Source organism: Lates calcarifer, linkage group LG17 (assembly GCF_001640805.2).
Source record: "Lates calcarifer isolate ASB-BC8 linkage group LG17, TLL_Latcal_v3, whole genome shotgun sequence".
Lineage (NCBI taxonomy): Eukaryota > Metazoa > Chordata > Actinopteri > Centropomidae > Lates > Lates calcarifer.
The window spans coordinates 12,768,711-12,790,833 of NC_066849.1; the positions used below are offsets into that span (position 1 = coordinate 12,768,711).

General features: G+C 38.9%; 6 protein-coding genes across 6 annotated transcripts; all 6 read right to left on the reverse strand.

Annotated features, from left to right (window-relative positions):
• Positions 1-19: 19 nt before the first annotated feature.
• Positions 20-7,784, reverse strand: soat1 (sterol O-acyltransferase 1). The gene is made up of 16 exons (XM_018673321.2): positions 7,620-7,784; positions 6,957-7,108; positions 5,771-5,829; positions 4,865-5,013; positions 4,624-4,683; positions 4,373-4,480; positions 3,899-4,184; positions 3,735-3,813; positions 3,502-3,586; positions 3,340-3,385; positions 3,107-3,236; positions 2,910-3,007; positions 2,713-2,811; positions 2,367-2,502; positions 2,096-2,241; positions 20-1,931 (listed from the first exon to the last, which is right to left on the reverse strand). Exons 2-16 carry the CDS (start codon positions 7,105-7,107, stop codon positions 1,854-1,856), a joined length of 1,710 nt encoding a protein of 569 aa, XP_018528837.1. The 5' UTR covers position 7,108; positions 7,620-7,784; the 3' UTR covers positions 20-1,853.
• A 739-nt stretch (positions 7,785-8,523) lies between these two features.
• LOC127143496 (collagen alpha-3(V) chain) lies at positions 8,524-11,626 on the reverse strand. The gene is made up of 6 exons (XM_051077389.1): positions 11,449-11,626; positions 11,188-11,323; positions 11,005-11,111; positions 10,493-10,573; positions 10,189-10,401; positions 8,524-10,027 (listed from the first exon to the last, which is right to left on the reverse strand). The coding sequence occupies exons 3-6, from the start codon at positions 11,098-11,100 to the stop codon at positions 9,875-9,877; spliced, it is 543 nt and encodes a 180-aa protein (XP_050933346.1). The 5' UTR covers positions 11,101-11,111; positions 11,188-11,323; positions 11,449-11,626; the 3' UTR covers positions 8,524-9,874.
• Positions 11,627-11,756: 130 nt separating this feature from the next.
• LOC127143464 (collagen alpha-1(I) chain) lies at positions 11,757-13,338 on the reverse strand. Its single transcript, XM_051077240.1, has 10 exons — positions 13,255-13,338; positions 13,118-13,171; positions 12,951-13,004; positions 12,756-12,809; positions 12,614-12,667; positions 12,412-12,465; positions 12,235-12,288; positions 12,104-12,157; positions 12,004-12,021; positions 11,757-11,843 (listed from the first exon to the last, which is right to left on the reverse strand). Exons 1-10 carry the CDS (start codon positions 13,336-13,338, stop codon positions 11,757-11,759), a joined length of 567 nt encoding a protein of 188 aa, XP_050933197.1.
• On the reverse strand, positions 13,302-16,411 carry LOC127143465 (collagen alpha-1(I) chain). The gene is made up of 12 exons (XM_051077241.1): positions 16,394-16,411; positions 16,267-16,320; positions 15,947-16,054; positions 15,608-15,661; positions 15,329-15,436; positions 15,085-15,135; positions 14,715-14,768; positions 14,556-14,609; positions 14,385-14,438; positions 14,135-14,242; positions 13,894-13,947; positions 13,302-13,603 (listed from the first exon to the last, which is right to left on the reverse strand). Exons 1-12 carry the CDS (start codon positions 16,409-16,411, stop codon positions 13,394-13,396), a joined length of 927 nt encoding a protein of 308 aa, XP_050933198.1. The 3' UTR covers positions 13,302-13,393.
• Positions 16,412-16,434: 23 nt separating this feature from the next.
• Positions 16,435-19,631, reverse strand: LOC127143497 (collagen alpha-1(X) chain). Its single transcript, XM_051077390.1, has 8 exons — positions 19,576-19,631; positions 19,280-19,333; positions 19,099-19,152; positions 18,870-18,914; positions 18,661-18,705; positions 17,706-17,813; positions 16,643-16,696; positions 16,435-16,524 (listed from the first exon to the last, which is right to left on the reverse strand). Exons 2-8 carry the CDS (start codon positions 19,310-19,312, stop codon positions 16,462-16,464), a joined length of 402 nt encoding a protein of 133 aa, XP_050933347.1. The 5' UTR covers positions 19,313-19,333; positions 19,576-19,631; the 3' UTR covers positions 16,435-16,461.
• Positions 19,632-19,698: 67 nt separating this feature from the next.
• LOC127143466 (pulmonary surfactant-associated protein D) lies at positions 19,699-21,889 on the reverse strand. The gene is made up of 9 exons (XM_051077242.1): positions 21,830-21,889; positions 21,642-21,749; positions 21,488-21,541; positions 21,316-21,369; positions 20,980-21,024; positions 20,836-20,889; positions 20,516-20,560; positions 20,193-20,246; positions 19,699-19,764 (listed from the first exon to the last, which is right to left on the reverse strand). The coding sequence occupies exons 3-9, from the start codon at positions 21,524-21,526 to the stop codon at positions 19,699-19,701; spliced, it is 357 nt and encodes a 118-aa protein (XP_050933199.1). The 5' UTR covers positions 21,527-21,541; positions 21,642-21,749; positions 21,830-21,889.
• Between the last annotated feature and the right edge of the window lie 234 nt (positions 21,890-22,123).

Below are 22,123 nucleotides of genomic sequence, written 5' to 3' on the forward strand. Positions count from 1 at the left end.
AAGATGAAGAGGCAAAAAGGAACATACTTCATTTTTTATTCTTAATAGTTCTCATACTTTGATGTGTCTTTGAGGAATGTATCAGACATTTGTCAAACATCCAATAATAGAACAACATACTGATTCATTAAATTGTCACCTGACACATTAAGCTATTCAAGGCTAAAAAAAATCTGATCACAATGAACACAAATATCACAATAAGCAGGCAAAACTCTGCTCAAAAAAATAAATAGCTCATCCAAATAAACAGCATTTCTGCAGCTTGGCTCCTTTCATTACTATAAATATTATCCTTATTAACAAAATCTCAAAGGCATAAAGCGAGATTAAAACTTCTGCCAAATATGGAGTTCTCAAGAGCTAAATTTTAGCACTAAGTACCACAGGGCATTCCAATATTTCTACTATTATCTGTACATGTTAAAAAAATAAGTTGCTGGTACTTGTGTTGTTTGTTAATATTAATTTTGTAAAGGACTCTGGGGAAGCCTCTCTTGCCAAAACGAGCAGAGGAAGGATCAAAAATAAAAGCCTTTAATACAGTGCCACCTTGTGGTCATACAGATTTTTTAAGAAGTGCTGAGTTTCCCGTTGCTGGTTTTTACTTTGTAATGTGCATCTTGTTATTCACAAGCATAAATACAGTCTCCCTGCATTGAAATATGTCAGAATGGGCAACATTAACTGTGCAATGATTGATCTGTGATTCCCTCCAACTAATACAAATGTGTAAACACATTATTTTATGACCATAAGAACTAAAAGTGCACTGAACATATAAATTCATTCTTCCATTAGTCTGACATGAAAATTACTGTTCAGTAAAATGTATACTTGTATGATTTAAACAATAAAACACTATCTCATTTAACATATTATTGTTTCTGACAAAGCAAACTGTAGCCCTTAGTGGTTATCAAGTATCATCACCATCTCACTGTTACAATATTCTAGCAGCCAGCTGCAACAGTTTTACATTCGTAGGCATTCTGTAGTACAATCACTGTACATAACTCACATAACATTGTTTATGAACAAAATAGAACATTATTAGGTTCACAATAACCTTTTTCTGTGATGCTAGATATAAGTTTGAACCAGTTAATTCAATAGTCAAGAATAAATTAAGCAGTCACAGAGAGTATTAATTCCACACAGCATTAGTCATCTACATCAGCATCTCAAATGCCACCTTCATTTTCCTCTTTTGAGAAGTCAACTGAAGATTTAATTCAGAGACGAGAGTTTGTCATAGATTTATGCAAAACACCAAACAGCAACTGTTTTTCAAAATAAATCTTATTGGCAGTGAATATGAATAACATTAAATGTTTTACTGAGCAGCATACTGAATGTGCTTTATATAATAGAGTAGTAATTGCAAACTTTGTTAAATATTAATAATTACTGCATATCTCAATATTATTTGTACTTGTAATGTTTATATTCAGCTGCCATGTCATCATTATTGCCATTATTCTGTTGGCACAGGGAGTGGTTTCACAGTTGATCAAGGCAAAAGTAATGTGAATACATCTGAAAATAAATAGTACATAAAAATAAAAATGTTCACACATGGTTTTATGTGAACTTGTAATTTTGTTGTGGGGTTGCCTTCGAAAACATAAAAGAAATAAGTAAGGCATCAATGTGGCTTAGCTGTTAGAGTAAAGAACATTTTGGCATATACTGATTGGACCTCTTTCCTACATTCATACACAGACTCAGTCATGACCACAGTGCAATAAAATGAAGAAAAATATTAGAGAACAAAAGTTATGAAAGTAACAGAAAGGCTGGTCAAATTTATACTGATCAGTGATAGTCCTCAGCAGTAGTCCAGACACAGGTCACAGCCTATCAGAGTCCACCATCAAACCTCTCTGACAGCTCCAGGAGCGAGGCTTTAGTAAATCTAGGAAGGAGGGCTGAAACAAAAACAACACTGAATGAAGCTGAAGTTACGTCTACGCTTAAGACAAATAAACCAAAACTTTCAGATGAATTACACCATATACAAAGAGAAAAATACATCACATGTTCAGTGGACAACATATTAATATGCTGGATAAGGCAATGCTGAAGGCGTTACCTCCTTCAAGGGGCAGTAGCGCTGGGCATACCACTCATGGGAGTATAGACAGATAATGACTCCCTGACCCAAGAAGAGGGAAGTCCACATGATTATGTTCCAGATGGGACCTTTCCTTTGGTCGTGCAGAATGAAGTTGAACATCACTGTGAGAGACAGGACAGTGCTGTTGTTAGGTTCAAGCTAAATTTTCAAGCTTACAATTATTGTGGGTCACATATCTCTATGTTCTTAATGCACTTTTAATAGCACAGAGGTGTGTGTTTCTTACTTCCAAAACACATAAAAAGGCAGAAGAGTACAGGATAGAAGAAGCCAAAGCAGATTGCAAGAATGTACTCATGGACCACGGCGGACACGGTGAACACAAACAGCATGGCCACTGGTCTGAAACGCTTCTGAGACATCTGGAATGACAACAGCAGAGAGATAAGACAAGTCCAAATATTAGAGGTACACACAGTTGAATGTGATCCATGCATTTTTTTACATTAGCAATAACTGGAAAATGTGTTCATGATTAGAAAACAACAAATAAAAACGCCACAATGAAGATAAGAAACATGCGTGCTGTTTTGGTGGGTTTTAAAAAACTGTATCAACAGAAAAACACTCACCCACAGGAAGTCCCGGTACACATAGTAGTACAGCCAGTCATGGACCACTACATTCCAAGTGCGATAATAATTGGCATAAGAGGTTGAATTCCACCAGTCCTGTGATGCACAATCAAATTGAAATGAGTTAAATATAAAATTCAAACACTTAATCTAAATTTTGTTTGCAAATGAGAGTGAAAGCAAAAGAACAGCACCTTGTAAAACATCCTATCAGCAAAACGAAGCATCTCAGCAAATGCATTGAGCCAGCAGTGGAGGAAGGCAAAGAATCCCAGGAAGAGAACCAACACTCCTGCAAAGAAAGAAAGAAAATTTGTCATGAAGGTGGCTGTTAAAACAGTACTGCAACTCTCATCTCATGGCATGAAAACAAATTAGTGACTGATCTTACCTGGCAGGATGGAGTTAAAGACACAGAGGACCATGGCCTTCAGGTCAAACAGCTGCAGACTGATGCTGCGAAACTGAGGGATGCACAGCCGCACAAACACGTAATAGGCATAAAACAGACAGCCCAGTACCTGAGGGGAGGAAATGAGTGGAACTGTCAGGGAAAAATGGACTAATGTTGTTTGCTTCAAATCTTAAGCAAGATCAGCTGTGAAATATAAAAGAGGTTGGTACCTGAAGTAATTTTGTGGCCACGTAGCCCCATCTGATCACTGGGTTCCTGTGTTTTGTAAGAAAACAGGGTTTGATCACACATGCCCTATTTTATGCAAGACAGTACTGTTCTGTGTTCAGCTCTCAAAAGGACATAAAGTCTCAGAGAGACAGTCTGTTTACCTGGGATACTTGTCTCTGTAGATGAGTGTGGGTGCAAACAGGAAGTAGAGATACTGAGAAACCTGAGGGACCACTGGGCTGGGAGCTGTAGATGACAGGAGAGACTGCTTATCAACATAAGAAAAAAGGGAACAGAGCAGCTGTGAGAGAGAAGAGAAAAAAGTGTATTTAGACACAGAGGGAAAAAAAAAGAAGAAACAAAGACTCTTGTTTGTAGTAGGCAAGTTCCATACTGGTCTTATCTTTGGCCCAGGTCAGAACTCTTGGTACATTCTCCCTAATGAAGGAGTGTGCTTTCATCATTAGACGCACCTGGAATCAGACAAATAATAAGAACTGACAAAGCAGCCATTACAACTTTTACCACAGATTTGAAGAAGCCACACTGGTCAAATACCTGTTCCAGGATGATGATGAAGCAGGAAGCAGGTGGCAAACTGTTGATCACAACAACATATGTAGGAAGGAATCCCAGACCCAGAGCTTGGTAGAGCAGGAATACAGAACCAAACAAGAAACTGTACAACTTGGGGTGACTATAAGACCCAGACTGGGTCTGTGACCACAGGTGGAACAGGGTGTAGGGAACCAGCAACACAGACAGGAACATGCAGATCCATGTGCACACCACCAGAGGGGACTGTCCGAATGCATAGACCAGCAGGTCAAAGTCCAACACTAGTCTGAGGAAAAAGGAGGAAAAGAAGACATGAGAAACCTTAAGGCTCTGCTCATGACAGACTATCTTAGCAAATTCAAAAGTGATATCAATTCAACAGACAAGATGGTTATTTTTCAAGTTTACTGACTCAACAGACATGGGCGCAAAAATCAAAAATCAAAAACATCATGCGTAGCAGTCTTATATTACCTGCCTTCATCAATGAAATCTACCACCAGTGTACTGAGGATAAAGAGAATGAGGAGAGCAATAAACATGTGGTAGATGGTCCTGATGTGGTTCACCTCAAACAGCTCACTGCAAGAAACATGAACCATAGAAAATGAGCACATCTGCACTGAAGTAGACACACAATCTTCTGTAACAAATATATATTTTGATGTACTTCATTCTTGTGTAAGCAAAATGTATGTGATTTTAACATCAAAGTGTCAACTTACTCTAAGAGGGACCTGCGACTGACAAACTGCTTCCCCTGGCCATGAGGAGGCCGAAAATGCCTAAAAGAGAACAGAGTGAAATCAGTGACCAGTGACTTTATTATTTTTGTATGAGGAACATTATGTGTACCATGACCATGGAAGAAAACAGTTTGTCCTCATGTGCTGTAATCCCTCATTTACTTAATTCAATGCAACTTAAAGCAACATTTGATTTGACAGAGAAGCTGATTGGCAATACCTGAGCTTGTTCCTCTCCTTGTCTGACAGTGGGGGTGAAAAAACAGCAGGGACTGGTGCAGGCTCCAGGCTGGTCGACTCCTCAATAAGACTGTCCATGAAGTCATTGACGTGACTATCAAACTGACGCATCAGGTCACTCTTCAGGAACTGAGCGACAAAAAAGGGACACAGAAAAGGTTATCATTCACAGTCTGCAAATACTTGGAACTAATGTGGAATATTTTGTATTTCTGTGGCAGTAATGATGTTCTTTCTGAATATGCAAATCTAGAGTTGCGTTGCAAAGATTCATTGTTTCAATTACACTGAAACTGCTTTTCATTTTTCAAAACTGCTCAAGGAAGAATAATTTTCTCAAGTGTCCTTGAGCAACCCACTGAACCACCTATCACCAGCAGTTTCTCTAGGTAGGAGCATTAGCTAAACAGCTAAAATGTAAATGTAGTAATGAATAAAACATTGTCTTACAAAAACATGGTTGCAGTATTTATTGGCATCAGTCATTTTGAATGAAGACAACAATACACATTTTCACACCAAATTCATAAAGCCCTTGTAATGAAGAGTATATCTATAGTGCTGTTGACTGCATTGTAAATGTGTGTGTTTATAAACAGTCAACACCAAGCTAGAGTTCTTTCATGCCAGTAGCAGCTCTTTTATGATCACACTGTAACTGTCAGTTAACACTGTATCAAACATACAATAGGTGTGACAGGCTGTTTGCGTTGCTTGCACCAAGGTGTGATATGTGTTAACTACAAGGAAGTCTGTAGGTTTTTTTTTTAATCATGTTTCACATGCAGAAAACACAATAAATATTATTTCAAAATATGAATTCACTTGAACTCACTTGAAACCCAAAACCTCTCCTTTATTAAATATAGCTTGCTGACTTACTAACCTCTGCTTTCCTTTTTAGTTGTAGCTTTTTACTGATCACATGTTCCACTTCAATTTTTCCTGAAATTGGAAAGAAAACATAAATTAATAATTGTTAACATATTGTTCTGTAATCTTTCAATATCAAAATACAGCTCTATGCACACACCCAAATTAACAACAGAGCCAGCTGAGTTGCCAGGTTACCATGTCTCCACAGAACTTTGACCTGGTAAATGTAAATAACAATTCACACCATGTCAAATATTTATACAGATAACCTACCTATCATCTGTCATTTGAAAAGCAATCCCTCTGATGTTATTGCTCACATAGAATTAAAGTGTGTTTTTAATAACACATGAAATGTTAAATGATGACTTGAACAAGGGAGCTATTAGTTGATGACTGTAAGTTTTAGTCACTGTATTGTAAAAGTGCAACTGTCTAGGACATAGCAGAAGTCATTACATCAGTTTTACATCCAATGTTGCAAAATCCAAAAGAAGACACACCTACATATGCCACTGTGTAGAAAGCACAATGTCTGATAAATGCCTGACTGGTGTCTGACAAGCTCAGCAAATCTTAATGCTTGTGATTAAGGTTACAATAGGTTATTACTCTTGACAGCCATCTGATGATGAACAAGTTCATTCAGTTACTAAGGTACACACATACAGCGACAAGCAACAGTAGAACTCCACCCATCTGGAAAGAAGATGTAAACAAACTGTGTAGCAAAGAAAAAAAAAAACAGACTGAACTTCACACTGTAACAAAGCCAAAGAGTCAATAAATTACACTTTACCAGCATTATTTCCTCATTCTTTATCTTCCCAAACATTTGGTGCTACAGCGTTCAGTATTTGTCTTCTGACGATACAGAGAATTTATGTTGTCCCAAGTCCAGTGTTTTACAGTAATCATTTTCCATCAGTTCATCACTTCTCATCTGTGTGGTGGCGTAGTAAGCAGTCTCTACCCTGGTAAACCACACTAACTGTGCCACAGGTCAAAAAATTGCTTAAGAGGAACACATCATCACATGACATGGGTTCAGTGACTAACACATACATGGAAATTTACTGAAATTTAAAAAAGGTAGGGAGGGGACGAGTGCAACATTTCCTCTCAAATTTCACTGTAATAAACGATCAGTGTCCTCTTCCTTGACCCTGCTGATGAGGAAGTTGACATTTTCTTACCATTGCTGGTAATGTGGTTGTCTCCGCTGCCTTGCCGACGTTCCCCCGGACTACGTCCCTCATCCAAAGAGCTATCTAGGTCAGGGAAGGTGGGCATCTTGGGGATGGCTCGGCAGCGGGAGCGGAGGACACTGTCATCCCCGCTCTCCATCCTGTGGAGAGGGATTCAATTTAAAGTAAAGAAATAAGAGTCAGTGTCAATATTGCCAAGTATTATGTCTTACGGACATGTAACGAAGCAAACACATCAGTGCTCAACACCACCTGACATGGATAAGAAATGCTAGGGATTTGGACTGACAGACAAAGCATAACCTGTTGACTATCAAATCAGCTTCACATGACAGAAACACAGCAGGCAGACAGCTAACACTTCAGTTAGCTCCCGTCAGCTAATATAAAGAGTCAGTCTGACAGGAAGTGATTATAAATGAGCTCACTAGACAAACAAACAGCTAAATGTTTGACTGATAGTGTAACACTAACATTATGCTCACGGTAATACTTCTGCCCGGTGACACTCACTGATGTTAGCACCGGACAGGAGCTAGTCAAATTAGCCAGCCTGTTGACGTCTATCGTTAGCTGCGGAGCAGGTTGACAGAAACGTTTGTCTGAAGGAAATGTAATTTAAAAAAAATAAAAACTTCCTGTATTACTTACTCGCTTTTACCGCCGGGTGCTCTCTCGTTCAGCTGTCCTCCGACGTTACCGAGTCGAAACTCAGATGTGTGACTCCTTCAGTCACAACAATCTGTGCGGCTGCTCACCTTCCCCATTGTATAAACACGGAGGAGATGATGAGCAGGGCGGCTGCTTCTGATTGGCCCAAAGTCTCTCCTCCTTTCGACGTCATCGGCGCCCACAACGGTGACCATCGCTGTCACCAGACTAAATCATATGTAAGATTTATGACCAAAAAAAAAAAAAAACTTGCTACTGCGCAAAACAGATTAAATAAACCCTATTTATATGTAACTGTGCTGAAGAATGAAATCAAATTCTAATTATACCCCAAGAGGTTAATTTACTGCCATTTACTTGGGCTAGTTAACTTGCTGGGCAATGATAGGACCCAGTGTTGGCTGTGTTCATGATTCTATAGAGGATCTCCAGACTGAATTAATTTCGTGTCTCTCTCTGGTTGTTGTGTTTCTCTTTCTGGTAGTTTTGCATCTATTTGTGGTTGTTGTGCTTCTTGTTTTGGTTTTGCTTCTCCTTGGAGATTGTTTTGCATGCCCATTGTCGTCCTGTTGTGTATTTTAATATTTCTTCCAAACAAGAAATATTAAGACTTCACACAGAGGCTTTAGCTGAAGTAATAAAACTGTTTAAACTATACCAAGACGGGCCTCAAGATCAGATAATGGAGCAGCCCACACCTCAGTGATCTTATAATGTCAGTTGGTATTTTTCTTGAGAACTCTATATGCCATGAAAAGGTGTTTTAAATAAAGTTGAAATGGAAAGCCTCATAACAGAAACTGAAGGCCTTTATGTGAGTAAGATGAACAATGTGCACACACAGGAAATGACTATAATCCTATAAATGGACTGACAGTGTGAGTGTCTTTTCTTTATTTAGTACATTTATGTTATCACATTACACACAGCTAATATGAGAATGACTATCTCATATCCAGTCCTCACAACAGGTTCATAAATGCAACACAAGCACATTTATTTTAATGAAGATAATCCAACCAAGTTAAGTTGTTTTTGACTGTAGTGCCCCCAAAAAGTGAAAACATACTTTTGAATGAGACAGTGTGCCTTCTAAGTCAAGCATGATGAGTTGTAAATCATAAATTGAACTGGTCTTATGAGTCAAGTGTAGCAAATACAGTTTACTGCAAAAGCACAAGGATGCATTTATAAAAATCATGAACAACTGCATTATCTACTATAATGTAACGTTTCCAGCTGATGGCATATGTAACCACAGAACTAGCTTCTGGACTGTGCTGTTGTATATGATTAAAGGGCACAAGAGGATCATGGTTGAATTTGTGAGAGAGGGGGTGTCAACATGCATTTAATAAAAGGCAGTCACATCTCATCGTACTTCCATGATTCGGTATAGTCTGTTGGAAAAGACCCCATGACTTAGGTCATTTCAGCTTCCTGGCTGCAGGCTTTTTCTGATGTGATCACGCACAATCAAAATAACATGTTAAATATTCCCATGGTAGCACAATTTGCACTGTCACCCAACTATAAAAAATCAAGCCGTGGACATCCCTGAACTTGGAGACTTGGGAATTGCCAGTCCAAACAAACTTGGGGATTTACTGTTCTGGCACCAGGCCTGAAAGTCACAGATGGGCTGAGATAAATGGAGCTCTACAAGTGATACTCTTTCATTTCCTGCTGTGTGTGACAAAACTCATCTCCTCCAAGCAAAAACATAAAACACTGAACAACTGCTATACTGTATATTCTGGATAACTGTGTTTTCCATGGGCATATTACAGGTTCATCAGTGGTAAAACTGAACCTGACTGGTATGAGATCACAACCTACACATTATGTAGTTACATTTAAAAAAAAATCAAGTTGCTGCTTAATAACAGATTCAGTACAAATAAATCATGGCTCAGTCTCATTCCACGTTCACTGTGATCATTTTATTTTGACAGTGCTGCACATCATTCCCCTGTGTGGAGGATGAGACACTGAACACACTTGAAATTCCAAGTCCATTTCATTTGAACATTTGGTGCCACGCAAACATTGAAGGAACAGAATTTAATAAATATATATAAAATACAGTACAGCATTGAGTAACAAAATGTTCATGTAAAATATATAGACACCACACATCCCTGCTTTCTATATGAAAATTATATTTACAGAGTTTAATTACACACAGGCGCACACACAAACACAGTCACACATGCACACACGTGACTCGTCGGTCACAAGAAACAGAGGGGTCCCAGGACCATGGTGGTGTCAGGGCTGAGGGGAGATAATCCCCTCATCTCTACACCAAGATCTCTGACAGGAAGCAGCTCCATATCTCCTCGATGAAGCTCCGTGCTCCCCCGAACCCTCACAACCACCTCCACCTGCAAAGTAATCCAGGCAGAAGAAGAGACATGAGGAGGTCATATTTAGTTTCTTCTTCCTGATTTTATAATACTAATAATACTGAGCATTTTCATTAAAGAAGGCCACTAAACTAACAAAAAAAAGTGTTTTTAACAATAATAGAATATTTTAGTCTTACCTCACAGCCTTTTCTGGACACTGTGATGAGGTGTGGATCAATTTCTTTGCCAGAGTCCCCCAGGAAGTGGATTGTCCTGTTGATTGAATTAGTCATGGAAGTAGCAGCACTGGAGTGGTTTGCTGCACAGCTGACAGTCATGTGCTGGAAAGATGTGTGGCTGTGTAACCGCAGAAACCTCAGCTGGACAACATCCACACCAGCATATTCAAACTATTAGAGAAAGAAATGATTAAATTTAAGCCGGAAGAAATAACTCACTGATAAATGCTCCTCATTCAATCCATAAGTGAATTTGTCTTACCTTTTTTCCACCACGTTGCTGACTAAACCACTGGAGAGGCCTCCTTGATTCCTGATTCTCTGGTTCCCACATAAACTTAATCTACACAATCGAACATCATTTTTCTTTTTAAAGCCATTCTTTGCAAAACCATTTGTGTAATCACATCAATCAAAAACAGGGAATAGTTATGCTCTTCCTTCCTAGGACTTATTTCAATAGTCCCAAAAGCTCACACTTCCTTTGGTAGACAGCGGTTTACTCTATTTGAAGTCTGCTGAAAAATCAATTAAAATTGCAGACACTGGTTGCTGTGGGACATGGAGGCAAATCCCACCTGACTTGTAATGCTACAGGGCATATTCTGTAAGAGCACTGTGATGTAAAAAGACCACATCATGTTGTTGCTGCAGCTGGAAACAAGAGAATGAATGTTTTCTGTGTTCTTATAACTGTGCTATGACCTACTACAAAAATGAACCCTTTCCTCCCACAGCATGTAACCCGCCTGTTGTAGGTGAAAATGATTGTACCTGTGACTTTAAAGGGTCAATGCAGGTTGTTCCTCCCGCTGTGAAGTTGCAGAACACCTTCAGAGCATCATAGGGACAGCCTTGGTTTGGGTCCATGTAAAAGTAACCTGAAAGATAATCAGCTCCAGCGTAATTTATAGTGATTTAATGATTTACAACATATGAGCCTATTCAGACTCTCACCATCATTCAGATGTGGGTGTATGAGTCCCAGCTCGTGGCAGGTGGTCGCAGGGTCATCTTTGGTTCCCAGGGGCCAATTAAAGGACTCCTCTGCCTCATCTCCTTGAGGCAGTCTCCTCCTCACTGCCCTGAGCCTCTACAGGGGAATTCATCATTCATTCATTCAGACAACAACCAAGAATGATACAACTCCTAGAATATAAAGCACAAGTAAGATGGGGACATTGTGTAAATAAATATGAGAAGAAAGCTTGTACCAACTTTTTGTTGTCCCTCCCTTTGCTTCAGGAGGGTGGGTGTTTGTCTTGATCTTGGCACTTTTCTCAGTTTATATCTTGCACTGGTTCTGGTTTTGGGCCTCAGCTCATTTATTTGACCTGGTCTCGGCTCAAGTTTTGATCGTCGTCTTTGTGTGGGCCTCCGTTTGCCCGGTGCACCCTGGTTTTCCCTGTGAAAGAAATGACTTTCGACTTTAAGAGCATGGCACAAAGCTACTGGCCATTAAGCTGCATTCACTGGACATCAAGCTTCAAATGTATCTTAAAACTTGTTGCAGTTAAGTTTGCTGATTAAGTGGAACCAAAATGTCTTACTGGAGGTCCACGCTTTCCTTTCACTCCCTTTTGTCCTCTCCTTCCATGGAAACCTTTTGCTCCCTGTAAAGGTCCAAACACAGTCATTTTGTCTTGCAGTTTTGATAAAAACAAATATATAAAATTCTCAATCTTTGACTTCAATCTTCAGGTTAACGAAGATCCACACACCTGAAACATCAAAAATGAACAAAAACAGAAAAAACAATAAACAGTCTCTCACCTTTTTTCCATGCTTGCCCTGCATAAAAGAGCGTTAGAAATTAATTGAGTGAAATATTTCAGTTAACTGTTTTAAATAGCAGAATATCAAAGAAACATACCGGGAGTCCACGGGGGCCTTTTCGCCCGGGTGGACCACGAGGACCAGTGTCCCCCTGCGAAAATCAGACAACTGATTAATAACTACCGATATAAAAACTGTGTTATAAAAAAATAGTAAAACAGAACTTACCTGCTTTCCTTTACGACCTATTTGACCCTTCAGTCCCTGCAAACCAGGATTCCCCTGAAATAAAAATTAGAAATGTGATCAACATGAAATCTTGCGTTTGTATTTAAATCGTTTTATATTTAATATCATGTCGACCAACTGGTAATTTGTCCAGGGTGTACCCTGCCTCTCACCAACCTTTAGCCCTGGTGGCCCAATTGGTCCCAGGATCCCTGTGTCACCTGGGAGACCCTGTATAGATATATTTTAAAAAAGAGAATGAGTTACAAACTGTTCCCTCAACAGTTCTCAGACCATGCAATGATAATTTTTGTGTGAACTGTGATCTGTTAAAGGAACCCCATTCATTGTGAGGTGACACTGTATGTCTGAGTTTTACCTTTGTACCAGGACGTCCAGATTCACCCTTCTCTCCTCTCAGTCCTGGAATACCCTGTATCAATACAATGTTCACATGAACAGGCATTATGCCATGTTTCTTAGTGACCTTTATATCATAATATTAAAGTGAACTTGTATACCTTCGGCCCAATTGGTCCAGGAGGTCCATGCGCTCCTTTTGGTCCAGTTTTACCCTGAGAGATGTAATACAACATCAGTGAGACACATTTCCAATCACAATGAATTACATAAAACAGTGTGAGAAGCAGTGTATTTTAGGTGAACATGGATATGATCATGATATTCACTTGACATTTAAATAAATGATATTGTACCTTAAACCCTCCTGCTCCGGTGTTTCCCCTGATCCCAGGAGGCCCGGGTTTACCCTACAATTTTAAATGCATGTAATACCAAAAATGTATCTGTAAACCACAGTAGAATGTACATGTTATGGTATAAAGAGATATAAAGATGTTATCCATATCTTTATTTAGCTTACCGTCTTACCAGGCCGGCCAGGTGTCCCAGGAGCTCCTATGAAACCATCATCACCCTTTGGAGTGAGAACATCAGAGATTTAACTGAATAACAAAGTTGAGCAACAGTAAAAATTGCAGCATATTAAATTTTTATTACCGGATCTCCTTCATTACCCTCAACCCCAAGTAACCCATCCAAACCACTCAGGCCCTGAGAAAATGATAACAAAAAAGAAAACATTAATCATCAATACATTCCTCTCTTTAACTTTAACTAAAATACAAACTACAAGTAATCAGTTTATGTCACAATGTAAACTGAATTTTTTAAAATTTAACGTCAATTTCATTCTAAAATTTGAAATGAGCAGTGGTTTCACGTAGCAGTAATGATTTATATATAAACATATAAATGCATGTATTTTACAGTATCTGTCAAAAGGGATACTTGCAGGTTTTCCAGGTCGTCCAGCTGGTCCTGGTTTTCCCGGTGGGCCTTCAGGTCCCTAGAAACCAGACTTGATTAGAAGAACTGGATGTGACTTTGACAGGCCCTGGTAGAGTTTACATTGAATAATTAAATTGTATCTATAAATTTAAATATTGTTTCCATTTTTATTTTTTTTTTAGAAGTCAATGACAGAGAACAGGATAGCTTACATTATGTAAAAAATGACTGTAAATTACTGTACAGAGTGTCCATAGTTTTACCTGTTGCCTCAGAGTTTAATTCATTTAGGGTTTTATAATATTTGTATATTTGTGGAATCTGCATCAGAACAATCAAAAAACTCACTTTTCTTCCAGGAGCACCCTTGTTCCCTTTCCTTCCAGGCTGGGCTCTTTTTCCCTTTAAAAGACAGTGACAGGAAATAAAGGTCATAATTCAGCTGCTTATAAGCATCAAATATTTGCAATTAAATGAGTGTGTGCTGCACCAGTCATGTGAAAACTCAGTGTCTTCATTATGACAACGTTAGTTTAGTTCAGCCTCTGCTTTAGATTTTTATCTGAGCTGAGCACTAGCTTCCTTTTACCTTTGGCCCCTGGATTCCTTTAGTTCCTGGAAGTCCAGGAGGACCAGCAGGTCCAGGTCGACCTTTGGCACCTGGAGAGCCAATGAACCCCACCTTCCCCGGTGTGCCCTAAAAAATCAAGTCATATACTTTGAATCATACTACAGGCAAAGTAAAGATTTATGAACTAGTTTAGTAACACTGAAAGATTTAATTACAAAGGCAGAGAAATGCAAACCCAATCACTGAGGATTCAAGTAAGCTATCTTACCACTGTGCCTCGTGCCCCAGGTTCTCCTTTTCCACCTTTTTGTCCTCTTTCACCCTGGGAAATACAGAGGGTCATAATACGTCACTGTGGTTGCATCTTAATACACTCCGTTAAATATGCCTGACCACATTAATGATGCCCACAGGGCTGCAACACATAATGAAATCCCACCATGTCTCCTTTGATGCCCAGAAGACCAAGTTTGCCCTTCTCACCATGACTTCCCTTAATTGCGCAAACACACAGCAGAGACAACATTAAATCAGTAAAGCCCAATAAATGGACAGATGAAACTCACATCAGTGAGAATGACTGAATGGTACATTTCACCTTCGGCCCGGGGATTCCAGTTTTGCCATCAGCACCTTTGTTGCCAGGCAAACCCTGAAAAAAACACAGGGAATTTATATTGTGTAACCTGTAAGTTTTGGTTTTGGAATATTAAACATTTAAACCATAATAAAAAACATTCATGGTCAAAGTCATACCTGTGGTCAAGTTACATTTGTTTTGTATAGCACAAATCACAGTAAGAACCTTGTAGGGCTTCATGTAAAAAACTCTGCCCATGACAGCATGGCCTTTATAACCCATCAGATTCAAGCCATTTTATACTGCCATTAAACTTTGTGTGTGTATTTTTTGAGAATTGTAACAGTAATCACAGTAAATACAGAACTGTCATGTGGACTCAACGTACTGGTGTTGATGGTCCAATCGGTCCAGGGGGACCTATACTACCCGGCGGGCCCTGAAATGAGAGGAAATAAACCTACAGTGATTATTTCCAGCTGTGGATATTCAAACATATTCATACATTTAGACATTTCTGATACTGAATATTATATAAACATCACATGATGCTTCTCATGACAAAGCGGTTGGTATAAGTTGACCAAATTTCAACATCATTTACAATCAAAGACTCCACCAGTGTTACTAACAGTTTGTCCTGGGAGCCCCCTCAGGCCTTTGACTCCTGCTGGCCCGGTGTTGCCTCCCGGTCCGAATGGTCCAGGCAGGCCTGATGTACCCCTGGTACCTGGCTCACCCTGTGAGAGCATCTGCACTGTCACCATCATGGTCGTCACCATCATCAGAACTTTTGTACAAGAACTTCGGCATTAATATGACATTAACCAATGACATTAATGACAATGAAACGTCTGCAGTAACGTCCTTTATCACTGTTTCCACCAGTTTTGAACTCATAGATAACTGACCTTGAACCCTGGAACCCCCTGTTTTCCTGTGTCTCCTGGTGCACCCCTGTATCCCTGAAAAAGAGAGCAGACAAAAAGGAAAAGGCAGAGGGAACACAATGTCTTATTTTCACACATCAAAAATACTCAGCACACCCCAGAGAATCTCAGAAGTTTGTATTAATATTTTAAAGATTAGTGGCTGTAAAAGGCTGCCTGAATTTTGGATTCTAAGGATTTTTGAGATGTTTTCAGAACAGAAGACTAGAAGATTTAACGAGGTCAATAGCAATGCCCTGAGTAAATAACCTTTTAAAAATAAATCGCAAAGGTATTTCAAGCAATTTAATTTTTACTCACCTGTTTCCCTGGTGGCCCCTTTGTTCCCGGTGCCCCTTGATTACCTCTGTTGCCTTCAATTCCCTTTGGTCCTTTCTGTCCAGGAGGTCCAGTGTTTCCCTTATCACCCTGTAATGTAAGTAAAATAATTTTCTTTCTTTCTTTTTAAAAATATGTGGCATATGTTCCATCTACATGCAGTACATATGTGTAGCTCTATGCTGCGATTTCAAATTCTTCTGAAGTTGTAACAACCTCAAAGGGTGGGCAGAAGAGCCACTTTTATCTGCCACTCTGTTTAAAAAATAAAATGACACATTTACAAACTGACATTTACTCACAGATATGCCTTTTTGTCCAGCTGGGCCCTCAGGTCCCCTCAGTCCAACTGGACCCTAAACACAAAAGCAACATTGCTATGTTGTTTGTGCTGTCAAACCCTCAGACTGCATAGGCCTCTAATCTGACATTTGAGTGACTCCGCATTAAGTTTGATGCAAAAGATAAAAATCAAATCTGTGAGCAACACAGTCTAATCAATCTACCTCCTCACCATCGAGACCAGCAACTCCCTCCTGCCCCAAAGGCCCTGTTGATCCCTGAAGATTTAACACATAGAGACAAACAGAAAAAGACTGAGCTAATGAATCACTCCAAGCCTAAACTACTGGTGCATTTAAACAGACAAAATAGTGCTCAGTAGGAGAAATACTTAACCTTATCTCCTTTGACACCAGCTGGTCCAGTTGGGCCTTGGGCTCCATCTTTACCCTAAATGTAGAGAGAATAAAGCAACGATTGCCCAAAACAGATTGATAAACTTCATTTGCTTACTCTACTACCTACTCTCAAAGTGTGCTGAAGGAAGACAGGAAGTATTTCAATTTGTATTTCACTGCATGCAAAGGTGTTGTGTTTATTTCATTCATGTGATCTTAAACATATAAAAACACAAGGTGTTATACAAACTTCAACCAAATATGTTCAAAGCAGTTTTTCTTATCATGGTCAATTATAAAATATTGAATTCAAGGTTCTACAGCTCTGTTTATTCATTCTTCTGAAGTACAGTTTGTCATCAGAGGCAAATCTATCAAAAATTGACAATTAATATAGACAAAATTAGCAATATGTCCTCTAAGACAGATTTTGAGATATAGTGATGAAAAGGACAGTCCAGTTGCCTACAAAACCACAGGAGTCAAATATCCCCCCAAAATCTTAACGATGTCTAGTTGATTCCAATAATGTCCCTGGCAAGCCAGATGTCAAAGCAGATGTATGGCCCCTATCATGAAAGTCATCTAAGTCTTGTGATGTAGCATGACATTTTGACTCGTTGAACAAAAATGTGCCTGAACCAGTGCTAGAACATGCTGATTCATTGGCATGGTCTGCTGCAACAGATGACTGTTATATAGCCATCACTGTTGTTATCGGTGTCTGTGCACCCACTGCACCCTAGGGTATTTGGACTTGATGTAAGCTGCATAGGTGGAGTTAGTTGGAGAAAATCAGCACCCAATCATTTTGGTCCAGTATATCTTTGATTTTTGTTTGCTTTCATTCTTTAGCCTACATCCTGACCTTGAATTCCTCTGCTGGCTACCTTGACAGGCAGGTGGTGAGCATGAGCACTGTATGAAATCACAAAATTAGGCTACAGTGAAATGTGGCACTTCTGGCAACCAACATCACATAACTGCTCAAAATCAAACTTTAATCACTGTTCAGAAACTTAAGATCAAACTTAACAACAAAAACATAAAAACAGACTTACTGGATAACCTGTAACTCCAAGAGGGCCTACTGGACCTTGTGGACCCTGGTCACCTGGAAACCCACGAGGCCCAATATCACCCCATGGTCCAATGTTCCCCCGAATACCCTGGAAGGAAAAAAAGTATTCCTTAAAACAGAAAAACATGATAAAAAAAAAAAAAACTTTTGTATATTAAGGCAAGTTGAAGATCAAGTCAGCTTATTTGTATCAGTTTGTTCAGTGGGTTTTACAGATATATGTTAACAACTGTTTGGTTGTGAAGATTCAAAGACAAACCTAGGCGCTTCTGGGAAGACAAAGAAAAAATGCACAAAAACCTTAATGTAAAGGGGAAATATCATGTAGACATAAGCTGAGTTTGTGCAGACATTACACAAAGCTGAGTGTCATCTGCATATAAGTGGAATGAAGTGTAGCTAAAGCTACAGAAAGACTATTAGCAGCAGCATAAAGCAGTCAGTCAATGGTCAACTCAATACAGTAAGTGGTCCATAAAGTTATTTTGTTGCAATCATCCACTCAGGACCAACAATAAGCTGAAGGTGCAAAGGCATTAAATGGTGCATCTTGAAAAAGACTATTTGTTCATGAGGACAGCTCGATTTCTGTCTCTCTCTGAGAGGATGTTTTGAAACCAAGAACTACAGTTATGCAATATCTGTTGATTTTTTTTTCATTTTATTCTGAAATACGCTGACTTAAAGGGAAGCATATCCATTTTCCATTAAGAAACTTCAAATTGTACACAACCTATGACTAATGCATATCTGTAAGACAGGTGAGTAGGAGAAAGACTCTCTAAATTATTCACCCACTTTTTTCATTAAGTATCCTGTAAGTCATTGTACAGCAGTATTTCGGTGATATACAGAAGTAGACTAAGTGAGTGTTGAAGTTAAGGATTTAGTGGATGTATGTGTTTGGAAGGGATGAATCTGTGAAATCATCTTACAGGAGGTCCTCTGTGTCCCTTTGGTCCAGTCATGCCCATCTCACCCTGAAAGACAACAAAACTCTTAGTAGTAAAGAGCTCAGATGTCTAACCACTTGATAGACACTGTAATGATAAAATAATGTTATAAAGTTGCAGTTATACTGTAACTGTACTATATTAAGTTAAACTGTACCAGTGACATTGATAACAGAAAATAATTCACTTACTGGGGGGCCTTGTTTTCCTTTTGGTCCTTCTTCTCCTTTCTTACCCTTAACAAAAAGGTCAACACAACATTAAAGTGAAATGTAAAATGTATATCGTGAATGGGCAACCAAGTATTTAAAAAATGTAAGAAGTATGACAGAGTGATGCAACGTGACATGCTGACTGGTGAACACACACAGATTAATGTGTAAACACTGACTAAACATCAGGCTTTGAAATTACTCATACCTTTAGTCCTTCACCCCCAGGAAGTCCACTGGGGCCTTGTTTACCTTTAACCCCCTGTAGGAAACCAACAGTCCTTTAGTTTCAGCATCATTATGACAAAATATCTCAAACACTGTATTTTGTTATGTAAGTATGTTTTGTAGCATCCTAAGAAGTCATGTGGTGATAGTGTGTAACTTACTCTCTGTCCTGGTTTTCCTAGTGTCCCCTTCATTCCTCTACTCCCAGCCTCACCCTGTTGATTAACACACAAATGTATATTAATTAACATCTCTCATCCACACCACATACTGGTGTAATTTAGAATACTAAGTGACATACAAGAGTGTGGCTGTACTACCAACACTCATGTGAACAAATGAATAACTGCCTCTTAACTACTCCTACTCAGTCTAAATAGAAAAGTGATCACCTTTTGTCTAATCAAATAAGATTAGGAAAAAATTTACAATGAGACAAAGACGATAAATGACTCACACTCTTCCCAACAGGCCCTTGGAGGCCAGGAACTCCTGTCTTTCCAGGTAATCCCTGTGAAAGATATTTACCAGAGCATTACATGTCCATTTGTGAGAAAATGTACTTGTTAATTATAAAGCGTTAAAAACTCACTTTTGGTCCTCGAAGTCCAGTGTCCCCATTCATTCCATTTGCACCAACAGGGCCCTAATGGAAACATTATATTACTAGATCTCATATCTGTCTGTATCCTGGTTACTCCTTTAAAGTAATTTCTAAGAAATATACACCATTAGCTTAACAGAGAAAACATCAATTTAAATATTTAAGTTATATACAATTTGTATTGCATATTCCATAAATACCAATCACATGGGAAAAAACGTAATTTAAGTCAAGTCAAGTCAATTTTATTTATACAGCGCCAATTCGTGACAGAAGTTATCTCGAGGCATAGTCTCTTCATGGATATGGAAAAATCAGTGTACATAACATTTAGTGGAGAGTCCTTTGTAGCCTGTGGAGGCCAAGGCCACATTTGTATAAACATGGGGTTTAGGACCCTGATGAAATGATGGGTGTCTGGGCAAAGTTAGAAATATGAGTGTTTATTTTTTGTTAGTGCTGTGCCTTACCGGGGCTCCACGAGCTCCATCCTGTCCCCTGTTTCCCAAATGACCTTGAAATCCCTAAGACACGACACAGATAATGTGACAATGTTTTTTTTGCAATGTTTTTTTTAGTGGGTGTTTCTCTTGTGGATGGAGTGGGTGAAATATATGACTGATTAAATTCTCTTAAACTATAGCAGAGTGAAAGGACATGTGACATCCATCGGACAATGCTTAAACTTAGAAAAAGAGTATTGTTATGGTTTTAGTTTTAGCTGGTGCTATTCAAGGGGTAGATATCTCATAGTTTTCTCTGATGTGTAGTATGAATGCTTAGATGTGATCACCTTCAGGCCTTTAGGTCCAGTCACCCCTGGGACTCCAAGCCTTCCCTACACAACAGTTTACAAACAGAGAGCCTTATTAACATTCATATTAGAAAGTTATTAGTTTCTCATAAATTGACATGTCGACTTGTTACCGAGTCAGAATTCTACAAATATACTGCTAAACATATATTCATCATCTTCAAGTCTGTGTTAAACTGTTAAATTAAATAAAAGTTGTTAAATTACAAATTGTTAAAAAAAATAAATAGTGAATATATTTTTGGACTGAACACCACAGTCACATAAAAACAGAATAAGAAGTGTAACCACATAGGAACCTTAATACCAGGTTCTCCTTCGTGTCCTCTCTCTCCAGATTTTCCCATCTCTCCCTGCAAACAAAAAACACAACATCATTAGTATGGCTTTAGCACAATCAGTAGAATTTAGAATAAACCTATACTCTGCTCACTCATACTCACAATAGGACCAGGCAGCCCCGAAAATCCTGCTCGACCCTCTCGACCCTTCAACAGGAAAATTACATAATCACAACTGATTAGGATTCAATATTGGATGGAAATCACACTTTTGGCATGTTGGACCTTCTTTCTTATAAGTTTCTGGTTCCAAGTTAGAGTTATATAGAAAAATTAATTCCCTCTCTCTCACATCAACAACAATGACAAATTAATGTGGTGAGAGCACTGTATACATTCTACACATGCAATTAACTTAAAGAAAAATCATAGTCTTTAATTATTTTTTGTCTTATTCCACATTACTTTATCTATTCAGCATCCGTTTTGTGTACCCACTTTGTCACCTCGAGGCCCAGGAGTTCCTTGAATACCAGTTGGCCCACGATCTCCCTGTGCAAAAAAACACATGCACATACAAAACTGCACAAAATATACCATTCAATGGAAAAAAAAAAAAAAAAAAAAAAAAACATTCAAGAGATGATTCCAACAACTCTCTCAAACCCACCTTTGGTCCATCTTTTCCCTGCTTTCCTTGCTCCCCCATGATGCCATCAAAGCCCTACAATAATGGAGACACATACAAAACAAAACTTGACAATTAAAGTTGCTGTAACATCTTCAGTGAACATGTTTTTGTTCATTGAGTTTATTTCACTCACACTGGGTCCAGGAAATCCCGGTGGCCCTGTTGGTCCTCCAAGTCCCTCAAACCCTGATGGGCCTCGACGCCCCTTTAATCCCTGTTGACCTGGAGGCCCTGGAGGCCCCTGTATGCAAAGACAATATTCTGATCAATGAACAGATCAGCAATCAAAAGAACACACTGACAAGGAAGGATCAAACTCACCAGGTCTCCTTTAAACCCTGTATCACCCTTGTCACCTCGCTTAGCTTTAGCCCCCTGGTGGAGAGAGGTGCGCACACACACACACACACACACACACACACACACACCACACACACACACACACATTCACACAAGCAAACAGAAAACATTTGCATATTTAGCTCAATGGTTAGTAAGCAAAAGGACTGTTACAGTATGATGGCATGGCACCCTTAAGATGATTAAATATCGGCAGATATTATATGTTTATAGATCGTAAATATTTTAGCTGAGATCAATATTGAAATTGCTTTA